We start from the raw sequence: 18,556 nt of genomic DNA on the forward strand, positions 1-18,556 counted from the left end.
TAGGAGAAAAAAGAGAAGTAAAATTTACCAGCTGTACATTGAATATTGTCTTTTCAAGTGATGCCCAAAAATACTCTTGCACATCTGAAGATGTTGAATGCATCATAAATCTCAGCTAATATTGTCTAGAATTGCTATACTTGGTTATCTGTGACCAGAATTAGAATCCTGCTAAAGCTTCTGTTACGTAGTTTTTAGAGTTCATTGGCAGCTTCTGGCTGAGTTAAAAAGATGAGGAAGGCAAAAGAAGTGAGGAGTCATGAGGACTCTAAATCCTGGCCATCCTACTTTAAAATAGAATTTAAACTGTTAGAAAAATCTCTAATTGTCTATAGCACAGGTTGTTTTTAATCAAACTGCTCATGCTTTTTCTGCAGCTAAGCTGCCATTTTGATTTTCTGCTGTTTCTTAAGCGTTTTTGTATACTTAGGAAACATTAGGAGTACTTTCTTGAGTGAACAGAAATATACAGTGAGTGGAAGGAGAGTGGAAAATGTCTTGAGTATATATGAACCAAATGGGTTAATCAAGAGTTATACTGTGTGACATTTCACAGTTTGTACTTAAGGAAATATATGCAAATACCTCTTGTCAGCCTATTTTGAGGGGATCTGAACATATAAACCTCCAAATGAGTCTTTCATTCAAGTAGGTCACTTTCTTTTTGCTTTTTTTTTTTTTTTTTTCTGGCATAATTCCCTAAACCAACTTTACAGATGCCTTAACTTTGAAGTCACAGGGACTACTTACTTGCTTGCGGGCAAACATACAATTAAATGCTTTCCAATAATATTTTAGCAAATTCCACTTCTCTCTAGTACTGTCTAACCCAACTTTTTTAAAGGCTGGAAGAGCAGCACAATGAGTGGCAAGTTGAACCTACTCAGCTTTAGGAACCTCCTTTTCTTTCTCATCAAGGAAGACATGTAATGTCATCTTTCAGGTAGAGGTGTCAGGTGGTGTACATGAAGACAGGAGGAGCAGGTGACAGTCCCCTTTAAACACCCCTTCCAGCATGGTGTAAGCACCATGTTTTAGTGCTAGACTGCGTACAAAAATGACAGACCAGGTGTGGTTTCCTGGGCCATCAACTGGAACACATTATAAGAAATTCCACATTTTTTCTTTTCCCTTCTGATCCACTCCTTTTTTTGTATCTAGCTTTTCTAACTTTATCATAATGTGTTGCCTACTTTCTAGCCATTTTTTTCCCTTTTATTCAATAAATTTACAAATAATTCACTATTAAATAAGTGTTTGAGATTTTGGGTCTCAAACAAAATTTTAGTTTTATTTATTTCTGTGTTGGAGAGATGATCAACTCTTTTGTGTATGGTAGGGTTTAAACTTTGGCTAAATGTTTTAAGCACTGACATTGAGGTGTGTGCATATGCATGAGTTATGATGGCTGGTATAAATTGGAAAAGATGACTGCAAAAAATCCCATGAGAGATAATCTGACACTAAGATGATCTTGAATTTCTGCATCTCAGTAGTGTTTAAACTGATTAAAATATATTTTTCCACCCCTTCCAAAATATAATCCGAAAAACCTTCAAAGGATTAAAGTCAGTTTTTCTAGAGGAATCTTTTACGAAGTGTCAGAAGTGATGTGTCTGTAAGTTTGTTCGGGATGCTCTTGTGGTGGTATGTATCTTTTGTGGAATCTGTTTCCCTTCCTCAGAAGTCATAGGACAACTGTGTGTCATGGGCTTTGCTTTGCTGTGAGTGCTGTAGATTCAAGTAAAACTGTTTGAGGAAAGAAAGAATGTCTTGGATGCAGTTGCAGTGATAATTCCATGCTTCAAATTTGTGGTAGAGTCTTGCAGCTGTGCTGCACTGTGCACTTCTCATCTTGTCAGTCTTTGCATTGTTTTTCTATACCTATCATACCAAAAAATCTGTATCCACCTCTTCTTAGAAAGCCCCGTAACTGAAGAGCAAGGCTGGTAGAATTACTGTATTGATTTATTTATTTTATTAAGTCTTGAACTTGAGATAGTCTTCCTGATAATTTAAAATGAGAGCTCTGACATGTGCGCATACAGCACTGTGTGAATGTTCCTTTATCACAAAAAGATACCTGGTTGGTTCAGGTATCTCTCTGGAACAAGAACTGTCTGCTGAGTGATGGACTTCATTAAAAAATTAGGAAAACTGACAGACAGTGCTGTCTGTAAGGCTTTGGTAAAAAGTCTTTAGGGGAAGGGTTCCACAGTATGTTGTTGTTAGTATGGTGTTCAGAATGGATGAGAATGTTTTTCAGTTTATATTGAAGTTTCTGGTTTGCTCACAAGACCAGAAAATTAAAGGGTTTTTTGGTGCACTCTGCTTTGACGTGTTTGTTATGCTAACAATTCATTTATTTAGCACAGGAAGATCAGTTTTGAGCACATGTGAAATTTATGTAATTGTGTTGTGAATTTCAAGTACTTAGAATGTATATAAGAAAATTATCATGAGACTATTTAATTCTCTAGCCTTTCAACCATAATTTAATCCTGTGTTGAGCCAATGTGATGCATGCTTGATTGTATCTTTATCCTTCATAACCTTTGACGTCCATTGTTCTGAACAGGGGGATGGTAATTAATTTGTGAAAAGAATTTTTCGGTACAGACACCTGGCTTCTTTTTTGAACTGCTGGCAGGAGCTCATTCAGACCAGTCTCTCTGGTATTAAAAGGCAAGTGTTGATTCCTTCTGTGTGAAAGTTGGCTTGTCTGGATCTGAACTTATGCTGAGAAGTGATGTGGTATTTAAATCCTGACACTGTATTTGGAAAAACAAAATCTCTGCCAGAGTTTCTGTAATTGAGAAAGCTTCTTTCACATTTCAACTGCTTCAGTCATTGAACACAAATTCCTTCTTATGGGATCAAGTTTGACTGCTATTTTCTACCACGACGAGTTTCTGTAGAGAAATACGTGGTGCCGTCAGTAAGTTTTATTTGTAGAAAGGCTGTTATGCTAGTAAAAAAGTAAATCTCCAAGCAATATGGTGTTATTATTGCTAAGTGCTCATCCAAACTGACTATTCCAAAGGGAGTTTCAGCATGAAGATCTGATGCTCCTAATGCATCTCTCTGCATGCAGATTGATGTTAGTAGGTGGACCGGCAGTCCAGTGGGTGCTCACCAGGCTGCTGGGCTTGTGCCTTTGTTAGTGTGCCACTGGATCTGTCCAGGGACAGATGTTCTGGCAGTCTACCTGCATGGGGTTTACTTTATTAGATCTGTTTGTTCAACCTATGTTTCCCTCATCACTGGACCAAAAACCAAGCTAAAGTCCAGCATGTGACCTTACAGCTTAGCACATACGAGTAGCTGACTTGTGGGATGCATGTAACTGAGCTATCAGGTTCTGTTGATTTAGGGAAGTGCAAGCCTGGGTACTTAAAAATATCAGCAGCTCTTTGAGTAGACACAGTCAGCCATATTCTGTCCTGAGTGTAGGACATGTTCCTGAACCACATGACAAGTGAAATGTTTACAGGTCTGCTGGGGCCATGTTAACAGATAGGGTTTCTGAAAAGTTGAAGCAAAATCAAGATTTCATTTGAGTTTTGGGCATGTCCTCAGGAACAGTCTAGTAGAAAACGAAAGAAATGCAGTTGATTATTTAAAAAATAACTGAACAGATTGATCTCCTTTCTACAAAGATGAATTTACATTTTCTGTGTTTTGTTTCAGACCTTTCAAAATTCTAAGGAAGAATGAGGCCATTTGACTTCAGTGCCAAATTTGCATGAGGCAGTGACTACTCCATCTATTTCTTACTACCTTGTGTGCTGCATAACCTCTCAGCTGAGATAGGACTTGTTTTCTTTGTTGCCAGAAGTTATGAATGTCATTAATGTGTTTTTGACCTTGTAACACCCAGGGAGCGTTGGTATCTCAGTGTTATGGAAAAAGACATCATTGCCTTCTCAAGTTTTCTTGGGGACTTGAGGGTAATTTCATGTTAAATTATTCCACAGTCTTAGAGCTAGTTGTGTCCAAAGAACCAATTTATCTGTAGGAGGTTACACTGCTCTTTTTTTTTTATTGCTCTCAGGCCCAATACTCTTCTGGGAAAGAGGAATTTAATGGAGAGTATAATAAGCAGAAACTACCATGGATGGGACTGACTGCTCTGAGAACTCACGTAGTGTGAGGAGGCAGTCCTCTCCACTGCCTTGCTGAAGATGGTTGGCAGAGCAATTGCTCTTCTCCAGGTCAGGACCCAGACTTAAAACCTTCTTGTGGAAAAGCTGAAACATGGAATTATTTATCTGTTGCAATGAAATTCCAAGGCTGGGGCCAGAGAATCGGGGTCTCTAACCTACCATTTCTGATTGTGCACGGGAGGACTTTAATAGGCTATTTCCAGCTCTTTTCTGTTGATGGCATTGTAAGTGGTTCTGGCTACCAATACCCAGGTAACTGGGCTTCAAAACTTGTGTGAATCTGAGAGGTTCTGTTGTCAAAAACCAGTGAGGTTCTTGTTTGTACCACTATCTTCTGCTCTTCTCTGCTCCCACCCCTTTCTCTGAGACCCCTAAGCAGTCTGGGGAAACAACAAAACAAAGGGACTTGAGTGAAAGCCAAGATAATGTGGCTTTTATTGCTTCAACATAAATAGGTTTGAAGAGGGGATATATATGAGATGCTTTTAAGAAACAGAAATTTCAGTTTGACGTCAAGAAAGACATTATCTTAAAAGTTTTTCTTTTTTATTTCCCCCTCTATAGACTTTCTCACGGTTCAGATGCAGTCAAAAAGCCAAGTTCCATCATGGCCTTATTTTTACAAGAGAAGACGTTATAAAAGAGATCATGTAATAAGCAAAAGTTGTAGTTTTAGACATCTCTACTTCCAGATTTACAGCAATTTGCTTGTCTCAGAAAATGATAAAAAGCCTTGACAGACATGATTCTTCACCGGGTTTCTTCTTGTCCAAGAAGAAAAGTTCAGCTGTCTTTGCATTTTTTAGTACTTCTTTTTAAGGGAAAAAAACCCCACAACCAAAAACCAAACCAAAACAAAAAAACAACAAAAAACCCAAAACAAACAAAAAACCAACCAACCAACCAAACAAACAAAAAAAACCCCCAACCAACCAAACAAACAAAAACCCAAAAAACCCCACAACAAAACAAACAAAAAAACCACAAACATTTGAAGTGAAAACTGTGCAGGACTTTGCTTGTGCAACAGTAATCGAGTGATTTGTGTAAAGTGAGTGAGTGGAAGTATATACTTGAATAATTGCTGCTATCAGAGAAGAGAAATAAACTGAAGTGAGAATCCTGGTGAACGATTTGAAGCTCAAGGGCAACCAAGGCTTTCCAAAGAAAGAGGGGAATGGAACAATGTTTAAAACTCATTGTGTATTTAGAAAAATTGTAACTAGTTGGTCACAAGTTATTCACTGTGAGCTTTTACTTAAAAGTTGTCTGGTTTTGCTTCAGTTGAGGTGACAGGGTACATGACTAAAAATTCAGAAGTTCCTAGGCAAAACTTAATGAAACCAAACTTGGTATTTTGAGGAAACGGAGTAGAAAATTTCCAGCTTGTCAGTATGCATCATGTACCGTTTAGAAGATACCCTTTGCAGTTTCAGTGCCTGTGCCCACCTTATATGACACAGAACATTGTCATCCAGAGTTTACAGCAGTAAGTTGGAAATTGACTCCAAAGTGAAGGTGGTGAACTTTCAAAGTGGCAATTTCCTTAAAAACATGTAGTTCTTAATGCAAGCTGCCCCAAGACCACTAGAACTTCCCCCCCCCCCCTGTTATTGTGCCTAGATATTATTAAATTGAAATTAGATTTCCCATTTCTCATTAAGCATTTGCAATCATAAATAAATCCTGATAGCATAATGTGGGGAAGTAGTTTGGAAGGTGAAACACAAGACGAAGGGCAGTGTAACTTACTGCATAGAGTTTTTCAGTTCCCTTCAAAATATGAGTGTCAAGGTGATCTTTTTATTCCTTTTCCAAGGTTCTTGAACATACTCTTCAAAGAACTAATGGCAGGTGACTGCTGAGGATAACGAATATGCAGTTGTGTAAATCTCAACTGCATTAAATTGAAACAAAAGTTTAGAATAGAGTCTCTTAACTAGGGAAGGACAGAGATGTGTTTTGGGCATTCCTGCAGGTCAAGTAAACCTTTAACAAGCCATCATGTTTTGTCATCTCTGTATTAAAGTACAAAGGTTTTATGTGGTATTTTTCCACTATTTAGAAACATCAGCAGTGTTGTTCTGCAAACAAATTTGGGAAAGCCATTTTAAATCTACTACATCACTGCTAACATTCCAAGTGTGTTTTGGAAATTTTCTTTTTAGGTAAAGCTTTAGCTGTGTCCTTAGAATAAACAAGAACTATGTCATATGACAAGGGTAGTGAAGCAAACATTTTTCTCTTTTCCTGTCGCAAGTCACCCTGAACTATAACATCATTAATTTAGCAAATTGCTTTTACTGCTTCCTAATAAGTTTGTTAGGGCAGAGATGGGGAGTGCTTGCATGAGAGAGTTTAGTGGAAGTGGGAGCATTAGAGTATAGGGATGAGCTGCAAATGAAACTCCTGGAAAATGATAATGTAGATTGAAAACTGAGGTTCTGGGACAGAGATAATTTAATTTAAAATTTATAAATTTTGCAGATTCATCCCCTCTGAAATTTTCACCTTCAAGCTGGGCTGCAGTGGAAAATTGTGTGAAATTAAGTTGATTCTAAATTAACTGAAAACTTCCCTGTGGAAGTTCTGTATGGTGGGCCTTCTGCCTTCTATTGAAAAATGGGCTAGATATAACCAAATATATTTTTCATTCTCTATTAAAGAATATGTTGAGATAGTCTAAATATTTTCTAAAGTGCTTTAATTTATTTTGTGCTCCAAAAAGCTGTCTCATGTTTCTGTTTTCTGCATCTACATTTATTGAGCGATTTTCAAATGTTTGTGTAGCATCTGTAATAGAATCTCAGAAATATTTTTAGGCGTGCATTGGTACAAATCTAATGTAAATACTCCAGTGTTTTGGGTTGGAAAGGATAAGAACGCTGAAATAGGGCATGCATGAAATGTTAATATATGGGTGTGCTGTGTTAAAAGGGCATAGGTGTACTTTTTGAAGTGGCTGAGTCATAATGGAGCAATCAGTTACTTTCCTATACAGTGGAATATCTAATTTTATTTATTAAAAGTACCTTGTCTTGTTTGCAGACATGCACAAACCGCATTATAAAATATTTCTGTAAGTAATGTTCTGAACCATGACATTTACACTGACAGTAGAGTATGTTACAACCCTTGTGAATTTTAGCTTTCTTCTTTGACTATGCCTGCCTAGTGTTCCTAGGTGAAAGTGCAAATGGTTGAAAAAACATATTCATAGCCCACCTTGAACCAAGTTGCTGTTGGGGTGCCTGCTCTCAGACCTGGAGCACAGCTTACAGCTTTATGCACCAAGACAGTGTTGATTGGAGATCAGCAACAAGTTGCAAGCATGTAACACTTGGAGTGGAATTCTGCTTTCCGTTTGGAAGGATATTCATTATTTTCCCTTCAGGTCTAATTTTTGGACATGTGTGAAGAAGGAATCTAATTGAGGAAGAAATCATTTGATTTCCAGTTGGCCCGGGCTTGAATTTTTTAATGGATAAAACTGCATAGTTCTGCATGGCTTTGCCTCTAGTTTTCCAACAAGAAAAGTGGTACAATAAACTGATATTTTGTTTGGTTTTGTTTGTTTGTTACACATAACTCGTTCCTGTGGGTATATAACTGTGGTCTTTACTTATGTTAGTATTTTCTCAGTTCTGCTATCTTCAGGCTCTGTCTTCCTGCAACAGATGAATAATTGTGATCCTGTGGCAGAAATACAGAGATACAAAGCTTTGATTCATTTGGAAGGGTGCACATTAGCGAAAGAAATACTTCAGAAGATGTAGTTGCTTTGTTGCATCTGTTTTGCTGGCATTTTGGACTTCATAAATACTGGCATTAATTACCAGAGTGACTGCAGAGAATACAAGTTTTTTCATCCAGCTGCTGTTTGCGAAATAGCAGGGAGGATGATTGATGTGATGCAATAAGCTGAGCCTGTTGTATAAGTCGAGTGGAGTGCAGGATACATCCTGAAACTTTGTTGAATTTGTGCTAAAACTTTGAGTACAAAGTAGACTCTTAGTCTGCGTATCCACTGAATGTGTTTTGCCTTAATTTAAAAATGTTTTAAATATTCTCCAGTACTCGAACTACTAAAGTAGTTGAAGAACTAAGGGCAGTATAGTCTTTCTTCACCAAAATTGAAATTTCTCCTGGGGCATGTCCTAGTATTCATTTAAAGTACAGTAGTCTTTGTGTGACATCAACATATACTTTCCTAACATCCATAGCTAAAAAGGAAGAGGATTTTGCACTAAATTCCTTCTGTATTCTGCATACTTCTGTGTGTGTGCATGTGTATGCTTCCTCAGTTAATCACATCTGTGCCTGAGGCTTGCATCAGTCTTCCTCTCATTAAAAAAAGACAGAAAATGTGGTAATACCTAACACCTGTATAGGCTTATCTTCAAAGCATCAAGCTTAGTTAGTGAGCATCAAGTTAATTACCTTTATACTTTATGAAATATTTTTCTTTGCAGTCCTTTAAGAAAAAGAAGTTAACATAATTTCTGCAGTAATGGATTTTAGTGTATCTCTTATCAATATCTTATTGTTTGTCACGATATATATATTCAAATAATACTTAACCTTTTAATTCTACTGGTTTTGGAGTTGTGGTGCTTTGTTCCCTTTTTATCTTTGCTGAGATAATTTTTAAATAGAGCTTTTCTTTCCAAAAGATGCAGCTGTGAGGTCCATCTGTTCATCAGAAAATTTGTGCTTCATCTTTTTTTAGACAAACTTCACAGCCTGAAAGAAATATGTCTGCAGTGTTCAGGATGAGAAAGGGTTGTTCGCTCTTCCCCACAGCTTTTGTGACCTTCACAGTCATGAAAAGTAAGATTGAGCCAGGTTTGATAAGGGTAGGGACTGCTCGAGCTTCTATTTATAGCTATGCTAAAATAGCTCCATCTTAGTTGCCAGTAGACTTGGGAAAAATGAACTAAAAAGATTAGCAAACATTTCTAAGCATTTATGTTATTTCTTTTCACCTGCAAAAATTCAGTGGGCAGAATTTGAATATCCAGAACACTCATCCTTATCAATTAGACTTTTCCTCCTTCCTTTGCAAATTCATATGTGATTATGCAGTCAGTACAGTGTGCATCCTGCAGACAACAGCCTTCTTCTTTAAGCAATCTTACAGTCTTTCTAGAGGAGATGCACCATATTTACTGCATAAGGAAGGGGTCCTGTTTGGAAAAGGTGCCTGTTACAGTGGACTGCTGCCCAGGAATGTCTGAGTTAAGACAGGGCTGGAGCTACACTGGCCCAACACTGCCTGCTTGGCAGTGTCTGTCAAATAGTAGATGCAAACTCTGTGGATGCTTGAGAGCCCAAGTGCTGTCGTACCCTACTACACTCAGCAACGTGTGTGGGATTAGGAGTAACTAATTTGCAGCCTGTGTAGAGAAGCAGAGGGGCTGAGCTGCAGTGGTCCATCACTTCTGTAGCACTTCTCTGGAGCAGTTGCTGAACGTGATCTCTGCTCAGTGGATAAAGCTGCTGGTTGTGAAAACACAACCATAATGTTTTATGTGCTCACTGCTTAATGCTTTCCCAGAGACTTGTGTTAAAATCTGGTTTCTAGCAGTAGTAACAGACGGCTTTGTTAGTCTTTCATACACTCTTGGTCAATAGTCTGTCAGTGAATGAATTTGGTACATATTCTCAAAATGTTACCTCATCCATAGGTACTCTTTTTCTAGGCTGCCAAAAATACTATACTTTACAACTGGGGAGAGAAGTGGCCAACACAAAATAGCTTTTTTTCTTTGCCTTATCTTAAAGCATAAATCCATTATTTTAAAATCGTGAATGGGAAAAAGTTAGTGTTTTCATTGCTTAAGGGCTGGAGAAGTTACAAAATAATTTTCTTTTGCCTGAGCTTATTAGGTGTCTTGTGAAACTTTTCTTTTTGGTGTATCCCTCTTGAAAAGGTTTTAAGTCACACAAGAAACTATTTGCAAAGTCTTTGTATGTGACAGGGTTTTAATCTAACTTCCTAGACTGTTTGTGACGCACCTGCCTCACCAACAGTCCTTGAGGTATTTATTATACCTTCCTAGCCAGATGAGTAGGCCATGTGGAAATAAATATGCATGTTTATTTAAATATATTATACATAATTTTCTTTTTGTTCCAGTTATTTTGTAAGCTTGGAGACTAATAAAATGAAACTGAGTTAAAAAAAATCTGTGCAAGGTATTCACTCTGGAAAGCTTTAATTTTCCCCAGTGAGTGACACATTTGTCTTCTGTCTGCAAATCTGGAAAATTTATTTAAATGTATGCTTCCTCTTTCCTTTACATGGAATTAATATAGACGAGAATTAGGCACTGAAAGAAAGAGTAAAATCAAATTTGATAGAAGAGTCACAGTTGAGAGCTTGGTGAAAACCTGTCTTTTTCTTACAAATACAAGAAGAGAAGTGTTATCATAGGATCTCTTACTTCTGTTTGATCTGAATTTACTATTGTAATGTACAGTGTCTAGATTAAACCTTTAAAGCATCCTTTGGTTGTCTGAAGAGCTATTTGTGAATTAGGAGGAGTTAATTATGGTTAGTTAATTTTGCATTAGTAAGTGGGATTTCTGTATTCTTATGCCTCAGGATGCATGCTGTTTGCCACAGAGATAATTAACATGTCTCCCCCCTTTTACCTTTTTGATATTGGGTTCAACTGACAAACTAGTTTCTCCAAGTATGGGGTCCTATGCACAGTGGGATTGAATTGTTCAATGCATGTACACAGCAGACCAGTGTCTCCTGCTGAGCCTTGCTTGAGGCTTTAAACTTGCTATGGGTATGAAAATGTTTTTTGAAGATTGTGGAAATTAATTCTACGTGCGTGTGTGTGTGTGTTCCCTGTCACCAGAGCCAGAGGCCGGAGTGGAGAGGGGCCCATTATAATCTCATTTTCTCTTAGGAATCCCAGGTCAGATTCAGTTTTACTGTGACTGTTTCCTAAGAATGTTTTAATTTCAACACCTTGCCTCAGCTGAGAGCCTGTTTCTGCTGCTGGGTTCCTGCCGTTGTGTCTGGAGGCTGTTGTCAGTGTGTGTTTCTTGTAACCTGTGTGTTCCTACATGGTTCTGTTAACTGTTGTAGTCAACGATGCCTATCTTGTACTGTCCTCACAAAGGCAAATCCTTCTGTTTTGTGATGAGAGTTGAAAGTTTTACACAAATGGGTCTCTGAATATAGAAAAAGGCTTGTCTTCAGAGAGAGAAGGAGGTGCATGGTAGAGCTCTCAAAGTTAGTATATTCTTATTAGTTTTCTCTGAATGATGGGGCAAGAGAGACCCAATTAATTTTCCACTGAAGAAAAAGCACGCATTTGCTTTTAATTGGGCACTAAAGCATTTAACTATAAGGAGCACTTCTGCCAACCTGGTTTATGCAGTTTATTCATGTAGTCCTTATTCTGCAGGGCTTTCTACTCCCCCAGTGGGTAACTTCTGTCAACATTTCAAGGGCAGGTTTGCTGCAAAAGAGATGTGAGGCTCAAAAGGCAATTTTTGATGGGGTATTTAGATTTGGTACTTTCTAAACTCCTCAGTTCCATCTGTTTCTTGCTTGATAGGACCTGATCTTTTAAGTAAAACTTTACTATGGAAGTACTTCCATCTCCAGCTTTCATTCCTGCTGCTCAAAGATAAGATACTTCTAAAAGTGCTAAGGTGGCTTTACCCCTGGAAAGAAAAGAGTGAAATTGTTTAAAACACTGCTACTTGAAATTCTGTGTGTGTATACATTATTCTGAAAGATCATTATAATTAAGCCTGGAAACAGCATATCTCCCGCTGTTTGTTTTTTAATAAGATCTTTTTTCCCTAGAAATGAATAAACAAAAGCCTTTTGAATAGATACACAAGAAGAGGGCCCATAATACATTTCCCAAAGTGTCTTCACCTCCTCCCTTCTCTGCCCTTAAATAGTTTTTGGATAAATCAAATTGTTTGAAAGTACATGTATGAATATCTAAGGCATATGTAGGTCAGTAAGTTGCTTAGACTTCCAAAGTTATTTTCACATGTAAGCAAATATTAGCATTTGGCATTAAATGGGAACTATGACTTGCATAATAAATGTAAAACACTGAAATTAAAATGCTTAATCTACTCTGTCACAAAAAGTATCCATGTATTTGTTTCCTGTTCTCTTAAATAAACCAGCTGACATAATTGGTGTTGGAAAATGCTCTGGGTGACTTTTTGCAAAATAACATTTGATCATGTTAGAATTTTTTTGCCAGGTGAATGTAAAGCAGTGAAGCATATAAATGTTCCTGTGCCTACCATGTGATAGGTAACAGGTGCAAAGGCCTTGTTGAAGCTCAGGCTTCTCTCCTGTTAAATTTTTTTGCTCAACATTGTAGCTGGGTGAAATAAAGGAGTACTTAACAGTAGTATTTTTTTTATTCAACTCCTTGGAAAGATCTTCCCTTTAAGGTGGAGCATTAATTATTATCCTGAGGCAATTGGGAGCCTCCTATTGTGTTTAAACATAAACAATCCAGAATGAGTAGAGGTGCTTTATACAGACTTACTTATTCCTGCCTCTTTGTTTTGGTTTCTAATATTGGGGCAACGCTATTGATAGCTAAGAAGACTCTTGCCACCGTGGCTGTACCATGAGAGAAGGCAACCATCAGACACACAGCAATAGGAAGATATTCCTGAAAACAGCTGATTTTGGTTTTGATGACCTGGGATGGAAGTCTACCTTCGTGGATTTTTTAAACTCTGAATGTTGATAAAGCTGGCTGCTGCTTTCCAAGAATACTGAAATATACTTAAGTAGTTCTGTTGCTAGATGTTTGTGAAACCTTTATTAAATAAAATATTAATTTGAAAATACCCAGTCTACTTGCACAAAGCATGAAAGACATTCTTAAGAAACTTAATGTTGCTCTTAACAGTTTATCATTGATTATAAAGTTTTTATGTGGGGACTTTATTTTTTAATTTGGTCTTTTTAAGGCAGAATTCTAAAAGAGTTAGGGTAAGAAACAGCCTATTATTGTGGAGATGTCTGAAAAATGCCTGTATTATGCATGCCTTTGTCACCATCAAGTGCTGGAATTGCAACTGGAAGTTGAGATGCATGCTTTGTCCTGAAGGAAGTTTTGTATTTTCTCTGATTATTTATAGGAGCAGAAGGCTAACCTGAAATCCTTTGGAAGCAATTTACGTAACTGTTAAAAATGTAAAGAAAGCTTATTATTATAACACAGTATTATGCAGCACCTAATACATGATGTAAATTCGTGAGAAACATCTGTCTACTTCTGCACATATTATAGTTTGCATGACTTACACAGTAAGAGTCTTGAGTCTGCAATTGGAATTTGAGAAAAATAAGGCAGCTGCATCTGCAGCTGAACTAGTCAAGATGTGGGCCATACCTGGTCTGAGGAAGTTGTGACTGTTTACACGGCAATTTAGTGACTTTACATAATGTGTGATTGCTGACAGCACTTTGTCTGTTACAAAGTAGAAATAATACTGCTTCAAAATCTGAAAGCATAAAGTGTCATTTTCCCTCCTACTCGTGGTGTCACAGAAAATTCACTTCTGGAAAGCGAGAAGTATGGCTAAAACACGTTTAAAATAAGGTAGTCTTTTGACATGCACTGCTGTAGTTAAAATGTGACACATAAGATGATTTGATTGAAAAGTCAGTTCCACTTGACAGAAAGAATGGCCAGATTTTTTTTTCTTGTGATGGAATTTTAAAGGAAGAATTGAAATCAGAAAGTAGGTGTTTAGAAATGCTGTTTGTTCTGTTACTGTGTAGTTTCATAATAGCTTTCATTATAAAGCCATGAGGAAAGTTAAGGGTAAATTCCTGTGTGGGAGGAGGGGCATATAAGCTTTTCTGATTCTCTTGGTATATACTGCTCTGCAACATGCAGAGCACTGCATAACGCAGTGGTTGTTCCAGGGCTTTTTACCTTGTTGGGGATCTCAACAGGAGATTTTGTTAGTATACCTGAGTATGTTTCTGTTTGATCATGTTCGATCACATATAACTCCACAGGGGTTCAAAAGAACGCAGTTAAAAACAAGAACAAATTCTCCTCAGGACAAGACAGCTGGGATGGTGGGATTTTCTGACTTTTTCTTGGGCAGTATTGTTCACTCTCATCCAAGCTGCTGCAGTTCTCTCTGCAAGTCTGTAGATAGCCAAGAACATCTCCACTGAGGGTACTGGGCAGACGCAGTACATTTCTCATTGTAGGATATCCTTCCCATTGCAGTGTGCTGTGGGACCAGGTTGGTGTCAGCATCTGCACTTAGTGCCAGTCAGAACTGGTTGTAAAGTACTGATGGGGATGGACACAAGGGTCCCCAAGGTAAGAGCTGCCTTGGAAGCAAATTTTTAGTTTAAAAGAAAATTATTTCAATAACAGTGAATCTGCCTATACAAACATTGTAAAATTTGTAGTTGGCTGGTGTATGTATAAGGGCTGGAAACTTCTTCTGAAAGAGTGATTAAATGAGAAGAGTAGTGAGTGAGTTGCTTTTATTGTATTTGAAAGATTATGCTTACCTTGTACATAGTTTGTACTTGTTTGGTTTTTTTCCACCTTTAAGTGGTAGCGAGTCTTGAAAGGAATGTGCTGGGCCTGGGTTGATTGTGGTGGTCAGGGTTTGGATAGATCCTTTATTTCCACCTCTCAAACACATACACAGAAGTTCTTTTTCTGTTCCGTTCCTATGTTCTCAGTAGATGTATTTGACTGCTTAACATCTATAAAGTTAATATTGTGGTATTTCCCAGAGCTTTTGCTCCTCGTGGAAGCCTGTTTTGGTCAGTACTTACTCTTTGTTTTTGTTTTGTCAGCAGCCATGCAGCAGGTCTTAGACAACCTTACTGATCTGCCGACATCGACAGGCGCTGAAGAAATAGACCTGATTTTTCTTAAAGGAATTATGGAAAACCCTATCGTAAGATCACTTGCTAAGGTATTTAAACTTGCTGCTCTGAGTAGAATCTTGAAATATTTTAACCCTTAAATTATTGTGCGAACCCTGAGTATGGATTGAGGTGTTAATGGCTTTCACATATGGTATGTCTTATTAAAAGAATTGAAGGCAAGCTTGAAGGTCAAGATTTGTTATAGTATAATTTCTGTGCCTGATGATTAATTGTTGTATGTAAGATTCTAGAGGAAGAAGAAGAATTCAGAGACTACAAAAATAATGTGATTACATTATTTATGAAGAAAACATCAAAATACTTGAAATTAGAGGCAGTTGATTTTAATGTAGTCTTGTAACCACTGTTGTGTGCAAAACCCATATGCCTTCTGACTTTTAGCATTTTTGCCAAAGATGAGAAGTGAGAGCAGTAACCTTCTTTCTCCTGTGGCATAAACAAGTTCTCTTTTTGTCTTTAGCTCAAAACTACTTTCTCATCAGCCCAGGAAAATATTGTCTCCATGCCCTTTCCTGGATCTCGGAATAATGCTGTTACCTTTGATTGTCAGCTCTCTGAGACATTGACTATCCTTAGTTTTGGTCTTGGGTTACAAAAATCTTTTATTTATAGATGGTAGCAATCAATTATGAATACGTAAGGTGATATTTGCAAAAATCTTTGGACTCTGTAATTAAAACGTAGCTGGTCTTACCAGTAGGAAATACAGTCAAATATTGTACAGGACTTACATTCTTTCTTAATTTTACTTCATAAAAATAAGCTCCTTTCATGAGGAAAACCCAGTTAACTTAAATGCAACTGTGTCTTTAATAGGAATAGACATCTGAAAGCAATGCCCTCTGGGCAGGTGTGTAATACTCTGTAAAGCTAAAGGATTGTTGTGCAGGGATTTTGCTCAGTATAAAAATCTGGAAAGGAAAACTTCCCATGAGAATTCGTAGAAGAATTTACTTCTGTTAAGCTGTTCCAAAAATTGTTTTTAAGTCAAAGACATTGCATAGTAATAAACTTAGAGGTAATAGAAGTGCCTCATCTGCTGGTGAGATGACTGTGAAGGGAAAGATTTTGTACTAAATTTACTAGATTAAGTAAAAGCATTTTCTTGCTGAAGTTGGAAACAACTCTTTAAGTATCTGCTGCATAGGTCATCTTTAATTTAATATTTATCATGAAGAAAATGTTCATTGCAAAGTTTTTTTCCTATCAAGAATTTGTGCTTTAATGGCCAATTACAATTATGTGGAATTTAATGACTAGCAGATGTAAAAAAAGTGATTATAGTGGAAACAGATTCTTAACTGTACACATGCTTTATATAGTAATACTGAAAGATTTAAATTGTGTTCACATGGCACGACCGCACTCATTTTCTTTTATAATTATTTTGGAAAAAATCTCAGTCTTAGCCAGCAGAACTAAATAAGGGTAAGTTCAAAACACATTTCCTGAAGTGTGTGTAGTTCATACATTTGTATGATATCCATTTGTCCCTAATATCCATTGTCTCAAATGTCCATTTGTCCCTAAAAATACATAAATTTGTTTTTCTATTGAAGGAGCTAGTTTTAACAGTATATAGGAATTCTCAGAACCCTGAGATGGCCACATTATTTAGGCAGAATAATTTCAAAGCAGGCCAGAATTATTTTCATTTTCCTTTATTAGCCAGTCATTAAGACTAATAATTATGTAAATGATGCCGTAAAGGACAAAAAGAAACTTAGGGAAATGGGCCACAAGCCATACAAACTTATTTTTTCTTTTCAGTCCTTAAAAAAAAGGAAGGTAAGCAAAAAGCATAGTAGTTAGTTTATAACATTTTGCAGTGCAAAGCTTGGCTGATCTTTTAAAACTGGGTTAAGTTCATTTTACACTTTTCCTGTGTAGAATAAAGGCATCAAGGTAGAAATTACAGATCTTTTTGGGGATAGGGTTCTTTGATGGTATCTTTCCATTTTTTGATAGGTGGCAGGAGAAAGGGGAAGTAACTGCAATAATTGTAAAATATTTTTTCCTGTTACTTACTGATGTTTATAGAATCATAGAGTAGTTTGGGTTGGAAGAGACCCTTAAAGGTCAGCTAGTCCAACCCCCCTGCAGTGAGCAGGGGCATCCTCACCTAGATCGGGTTGCTCAGAGCCCAGTCCAGCCTGACCTTGAATGTTTCCAGGGATGGAGCATCTGCAGCCTTTCTCTGGGTGACCTGTTGCAGTGTTTCACCACACTCATCCTAAAAACTATCTTCCTTATATCTAAGCTCAGTCTCCCTTTTTTTAGTTTTAAATCATTATGGCTTGTCCTGTCTCTATGGGCCCTGCTAAAAAGTTTTTCCCATCTTTCTTATAAGCCCCCTTTAAATATTGAAATACTGCAATTGGATATTCTCAACCCTTAACAACTTCAACTCCTTTGCTGACATTTGTGTTCAATCCTCACTAGCCTTTCTTTAGAATTATTATGTTTTTTTGAAAATAGTTGTTGAGCTTGGAACGTGTGAAGTCTATTCAGTTTTGCTACTAAACTGTCTTATCAGAATTCTCTTCTCCTGGATTGTTAACTATTCTTTCGAACCTCAAACCTTTATCTTCTTTCTGCAGTCACACTATTGCTTTTAGCACTGTATGCCTGCAGCATACCAGCACAGGGCCTAACTCAGACCAAGGAAACATTTTAGGAATAATCTATAAAATTTGAGTCCAGTATTTAGGATGTCATGTTGTTGGAGGTAAAAACCTTACTATTTGAGCATTTGGCAAATACAATAAATGTCAAATGCACTGAAAGACTCAATTTAGTATCTCTGTTTCTGGAAAAGATGAGTTCAAATAACAAAAAAAAAATTGCAGTATTTAAGTTAGGTATTCCTGCTTGTTTATTGGTTTTTTAAATTATTCATGCCACTCCATATCCTGCTATTCCTCAATATATTACAGGATCAGAGGTTGTTCACTGATAAAACTTCCCATTCTCTACTATATACATGGCCTTGATTTTGGAGTGAAGGGTGAGGATATTTGTATTTAGATTATACTCAGTGGTAGTACTTCTAAAAAGAATGTGTGAGAAAGAAGATAACCCATATTCTCTAATATCATAAAGGTTCTGCAATTGGATTATGTTTAGAAGTCCTAAGATTTGTATGTTGCTGTAAACAAAGTAAACTTTAAAAAGACAATATTGTTTACTGTATGTATTATGTACAAAATAGCATTCCCTTATTAAAGAGAATGTGTGTAGGTGCCAAGCTTCCTATGACTTTATAATCACAGTCATTTGGTTTGTGTGTGTTGGTGTTGGGGAATGTTTGAAATGTCTTTATGGTAAGTTAGCCTTTCCAGAGTTTGATCATCAGTCTAGCAGAAATACCATTTTATAGATACAAAGTAGAATTTAATATTCAGATGATTTCAGGAAACAAAGTTTTCTCATTTTAGCAAAATTTTAT

General features: G+C 37.0%; 1 protein-coding gene across 12 annotated transcripts in view; it reads left to right on the forward strand.

Annotated features, from left to right (window-relative positions):
- The window catches only part of MPP6 (membrane palmitoylated protein 6), a 56,353-nt gene that overhangs the window by 13,642 nt on the left and 24,155 nt on the right, over window positions 1-18,556 (forward strand). For 2 of the 12 annotated variants that reach the window (XM_027896021.1, XM_027896053.1), the window contains exon 2: window positions 15,013-15,134. In XM_027896021.1, the coding sequence (XP_027751822.1) occupies window positions 15,018-15,134 (117 nt within the window). In that variant the 5' untranslated portion in view covers window positions 15,013-15,017. Of the gene's footprint in view, window positions 1-5,984; window positions 6,145-12,418; window positions 12,472-14,425; window positions 14,522-15,012; window positions 15,135-18,556 lie in introns of those variants that run through there. The other 10 variants (XM_027895969.1, XM_027896062.1, XM_027895977.1 and 7 more) reach the window with 9 other exon arrangements.

This window comes from Empidonax traillii, unplaced genomic scaffold, assembly GCF_003031625.1.
Source record: "Empidonax traillii isolate 1590-97213 ecotype Southwest subspecies unplaced genomic scaffold, ASM303162v1 scaffold17:size2698205, whole genome shotgun sequence".
NCBI lineage: Eukaryota > Metazoa > Chordata > Aves > Passeriformes > Tyrannidae > Empidonax > Empidonax traillii.